The 5,053-nt window shown below is 42.8% G+C and overlaps 1 protein-coding gene across 1 annotated transcript; it reads right to left on the reverse strand.

Annotated features, from left to right (window-relative positions):
- Positions 1 to 3,151: 3,151 nt before the first annotated feature.
- On the reverse strand, positions 3,152 to 4,534 carry LOC308526993 (PC-esterase domain-containing protein 1B-like). Its single transcript, XM_081102298.1, has one exon. The coding sequence runs from the start codon at positions 4,517 to 4,519 to the stop codon at positions 3,218 to 3,220; it is 1,302 nt and encodes a 433-aa protein (XP_080958424.1). The 5' UTR covers positions 4,520 to 4,534; the 3' UTR covers positions 3,152 to 3,217.
- Between the last annotated feature and the right edge of the window lie 519 nt (positions 4,535 to 5,053).

Genomic DNA, 5,053 nt, shown 5'->3' on the forward strand with positions numbered 1-5,053 from the left:
ATATCATGTACATAAATTTTATTATAGGGTTGGGCAAAAGTAGGTTCATGGTGTAACATTTTTTTGAGTTAATAAAAGTATTTTAATAATCATAACCCGTATGTCTTTTTCCACATGAACAACTGTAAATCTACTTTTGCCCATTCCTGTATGTTGAGGTGTGCTTGCCTTTTAAATTAGAGCAAGATGTCAAATAAATGACAACTGACTTATTTTTGTGATATTAAACTTGGTAGACTTACCCTGTTTTTCATCAGTTTGTCAGTTTAGAGATCCAAAGTTGATTTAGTTTCACACTGTTCAGATTTTAAAGGGTAATCAGTAAACATATAGGCAATACTTTGATAATCACAGCACCCTGAAAAATGAACCAATAGGTTCTTTTTGACTGAATCCTAAACCTGATATTCCAAATTTCCACTGTGGTGATATAAATGTCAGATAAATAAAAATACCTGCATTAATCAACCATGGCACTATCTCTTCAGATAGTTCTGGAGACAACCTGAAGTCTATTGACAAAATAAATAAACATTATAAACTTGATATCTCTATGAAGACCACATCCTTTTTTTTCTACAATTGTTACTTAGTCATCCAAATTACAGTCCAATTTCAGATTCATCTTTCTATAGTAAGAATATACAAAGCACCTCTCTGCTTAGATATAGCCATTTCCCAAATGTCAAAATACTAAGTTTATTCTTACAGGAAGATAATTTTACAGCACTGATTATTATTAGCTTTATACCAGATGGTGGCCGTGGTTGTGGCACACTTTTTAAAGTATTTTTGTTTCCATTACTAATAATATATAAATTCACTGCACAGAAACTTTCTAACCATCTATAATAATAAAAGCATAATATGCTAATTAGACCAGACATCCTTCTGGACAAAGCCGGGACTGCAAGGGAAGCTTGGGTCCCGGGTGCCAGAGGGAAGCCGATGCCAGCAGCCGGGTGAAGAAAGGCCTACTCTTGCATGAATTTCATGCATTGGGCCTCTAGTCCAGTGGTCGGCAAACTCATTAGTCAACAGAGCCAAATATCAACAGTACAACAATTGAAATTTCTTTTGAGAGCCACATTTTTTAAACTTAAACTATATAGGTAGGTACATTGTTATTAACTTAATTAGGGTACTCCTAAGCTGGCCTTTGCTAAAAACATCCTCAATCTGATTGAGGTCCGTTTGCTGAGGTCGACCCCTTCCAACTCTCCCATCCACACTCGTCTTGTATACTTGTTTCATCTCCTTTCCTTCATCCTCTATGTCCAAACCATCTCAAACTTTCTCAATCCTCAACACTACATCTTCTTTCACTCCACAACGTTCCCTAAAATTAACTTAATAAACTTTACTTAAAGTTTTAAGTCTTAGTTAAGCTATAGGTACATTGAATAAAACTTGATATCATACTTAATAACGATATTATTTATTGATAAAATTAAATTCCTTACAATTTACCTTATAATATTCATAAAATTAAATCATGACAATGACTGACAAACACTAATGTGAACAATGGCCTTGCATCTCCTTGGAAAGTTTGGGTAAGTCAGGTTTGTATGTTGTTTTTAATTTTAGGCACGATTCCAGGTTCTCATCAATAAGACGACTTCTCAATTTACTCTTGATAAGGTTCATGCTTGAAAATGGTTGTTCACATAAATATGTAGACCCGAATAAGGAAAGAAGAGCAAATGCTAGTTTTTTCAGTTCATTATATAAGTCGGGAATACTATTCCAGGTGTTAAAAATCAACATATATTCCTTCTCCAGGTCTTTCAAAGCAGACCACTTGTGCTGTGAACTAAGTTCACATTTGTTTTTCTCCAATATTTCTATATCAGCACAAAAACGTTCAAATTTTGAGCTCCACAGTTCTTTGTTTTTTAAATCCAGCAATTGCATTTCAAAGTTGCCAATGTCAATATTAAAGGGAGAAAAATTTAATTCTGTTACAGTAGCATTGAGATGTTTTTTAACTAAGGCTAACGTCGCTTTGCTGTTTCTGAATTCCTGAAACCTGTTGAGAAAAGCTTCCCTCATATTTAAAAGTATTGTTTTGAAATAGCAAACGTCAATATCAGAATTATTTTCTTGGCGATGTTTCAACAGGCTTGGAAAGTGAATCAGTTTCACTTTCAAAATCTTGAGCAAAAAGAGAGAATTTGTTTTTGAATGAAATAACTTCTTCTAACATCGAAAAAACTATGTTTCCTTTCCCCTGTAGTTTAAGATTAAGCTAATTTAGATGAGATGCAATGTCTACCATGAAATAAGATTTTTGGATCCACCGATCGTTCATCGGTTCTGGATAGTGAACACCCTTCTCAAGGAGAAATGCTTTAATTTCTGTTAATAAGGAAGCGAAACATTTCAAAACATTTCCTCTTGATAACCAACGTACCTTGTTATGCAGCAGAAGATCTGTGTACTCACTCTCCATTTCAACTAAAAATTCTTTAAACTGGCGATGATTAAGAGCTTTAGCTATAATGGAGTTGATAATCTTAATCACCAATTCCATAACTTGGAAAATTTCTTCTGGAAATGTCTGCACATAAAGCACTTCTGGATGAATGATGCAATGGTAAATAAGTATCTCATGATTAATTTTTTCTTTCAAAATAGCAACAAACCCATTTTTTACGCTGGTCATACTTTTCAACCCGTCTGTTGAAATTGAGACAATTTTATTGAGTGGAGTACGATGTTTTTAAATGCACTCAATCACAGCATTTGCTATATCCTCTCCACGTGTTTGACCTTTGAGTGGCAATAATCCTAAAAGTTCTTCTTTAGGACCTGTAGATGAAATAAATCATACAAAAAGTGAAACTTGCACTGTATCATTTATGTCACAAGACTCATCAACTGCTATTGATAAAGCTGAAACCAATTTAAGATCTTCGACTTGCTGGTTGGTTATATTCGAAGACATTTTTTTTTTTTTTTGTGAAAAAACTTTTAATTTCAATTTTCTGTTTACAAAAAGACAAAGAGAACAGGGGGTGGGGAGGCAGGAATAACACGTGGTCACCCCCAGAGCATGGAGGAAGGGGCCATAGCTAACAACAGGTAACAGCAAAGAACCAAAAGAAGTCCAATGTGGATCAACGGCTTCTGTTAACAAGATCGGTCAGTTTAGGCAACGGTCAGATGATCTGTCAAGTCCATGTCCATGAGGAGGAAAAAGGCACAAGTCAGTCTAATGAGGCCTTGGCTCTGGGTAGCCTTGGGCTTGCCTCCTGTAAAGTTTGGGCACCTGTCTCCAGGACATATAAGGGCCAGGAGGTAAACTCCGGGGAAAACCCCTATGAACCACAGGGGCCGGCTGCTGATAATAGGGTGTGGGGAAGGGGGCCCTTGGTGGCTGGGGATCAAATACAAAGTCATTTCCTAAGTCAAATCCTGTCTGGGGAGAATGGAAATTGCTGAAGAAGAATTGACCAGACTGGAAAGGTTGGTCTGAGGAAAAATAGGTATCTTGGGGACAGAGCAAGACCTGGGGGTGCATGGCCGGGTGACAGGGAATTGGAAGAGGCGGTGAAGGCAGGAGTGGGGACAGGGGTGGGCGGGGAGCTGGGAGTGGCAGCAGGGGGCTGTGTCTGGGAGGAGGCAACGATGCGGGTGGGGGTAAGGCCCTTAGGTTTCTGCTGCTCTGGGACTGCCTTTCAAGTCTCTGTTTAGCTCTGCCCCTTGCAGGGTCACACTTGAACCACTGGCCCACTGGTGGGCGGTGAGGCAGCTCCACACCCCAAGCGTCGGCCACATGGGCCAGCAGCAGCTGGGAGAGGCGGCGGTGCGCGTGATGGTTCCAATGTACCCCGTCTCCGTGCCGGTGCATCTCCGCGTGGCGGAAGTGGAAATGCAAGTCCAACACATCTAAATTGTGGTTCTTCGCCTCGACATAGCTGTAGAAGTTGGCTTCGATCACCTTTTTAATCCGGGCAGAGGAAATGGCCGGCTGCTCTTTCGGGAGGAAGCCCCCAGTGACCTTCCTGCCCAGGGGCATGGCCGTGTTCCACACCAGGAGGCATGACTTTGGCAGCACCTGGCCCAGGTGCCGGAACAGGTTCTCCAGGTTCGCCCGGTAGCTGCTGAAGCAGTCCTGCCCGTACCTGGAGATGTACCAGAGACAGGAGTTCATGATGACCAGGTCCGGGGTGTGCCCGTGGGACCGCAGCTCTTCCAGCACGGCCCGGACGTACTCATTGTACACGCGTGTGAGGAAGTAGAAGCGCACCAGGTGGTGGCCGGTGCAGAACTCGCGGACCTCGCGGTAGTCGGTGCTGTTGGTCATGATATCCTTCTTGCCTCCTTCCACCAGCTTGTCCTGCTCGAAGCTCAGCTCCCCCTTGACCTTGAGCTGGTCGAAAGTGAGCAGGCAATCCTTCTGCAGCAGGAGCACCAGGTCCTTGTACACGGACCTCTGGATGGAGTCTCCCAGGATGACGACGAACTTGTTGTGGAGCAGCTGCTGCACTTCAGAGGACTGCAGCTGGGCCATGATGCCCAGGTCCAGTGGCCCAGCTCCTGTCTTGCATGCAGGTGGGTCTGCAGACAGCTCCTCAGACGCCGCGGGAATCCTCGCTCAGGCGGCCGTCCTCAGACCTCCTGGGGAACCGCTCCCGATGTCCCCGGAGAGGGGTAACTACGCTTTCCACTCCTTCGGGCGCCTCGCCTGGCTCCGGCCGGCCGCAGTAGATACATCCCAGTATCTTTCTTCCAGAAAGAAAGGAAACTTCTTGGACTCCACCTCCAGGACAGTCCTATCTTTGGCCTCCCCTTCAAGGTCACTTCTTACTTAAAAGAGCAGTTTGCACTGGCTGCCTCCTGGGTCCTCACCTCCCACTCACTCTTTTTTTTTTTTTTTTTTTTTTTTTTTACTTTAATTTGGCTTCCAAGTCCATCAAACCAAAGAGATGTTTGTCAGTAAGTCACCATTGATTTCCTTGTTGCTCCTTTCAATGGCCATATCTTGGTCCTTGTCGAATCCGCAGCATTCACAGCTCCAGGGGCCGGACCACCGGCCATCACTGGC

Source organism: Myotis nattereri, assembly GCF_964212035.1.
Source record: "Myotis nattereri genome assembly, chromosome: 1".
In the NCBI taxonomy this organism is placed as follows: Eukaryota; Metazoa; Chordata; class Mammalia; order Chiroptera; family Vespertilionidae; genus Myotis; species Myotis nattereri.

What these genes read in the sequence shown, in the direction of transcription:
- LOC308526993 (XM_081102298.1), bottom strand. Translation starts at nt 4,519, where the DNA reads ATGGCCCAGCTGCAGTCCTCTGAAGTGCAGCAGCTGCTCCACAACAAG.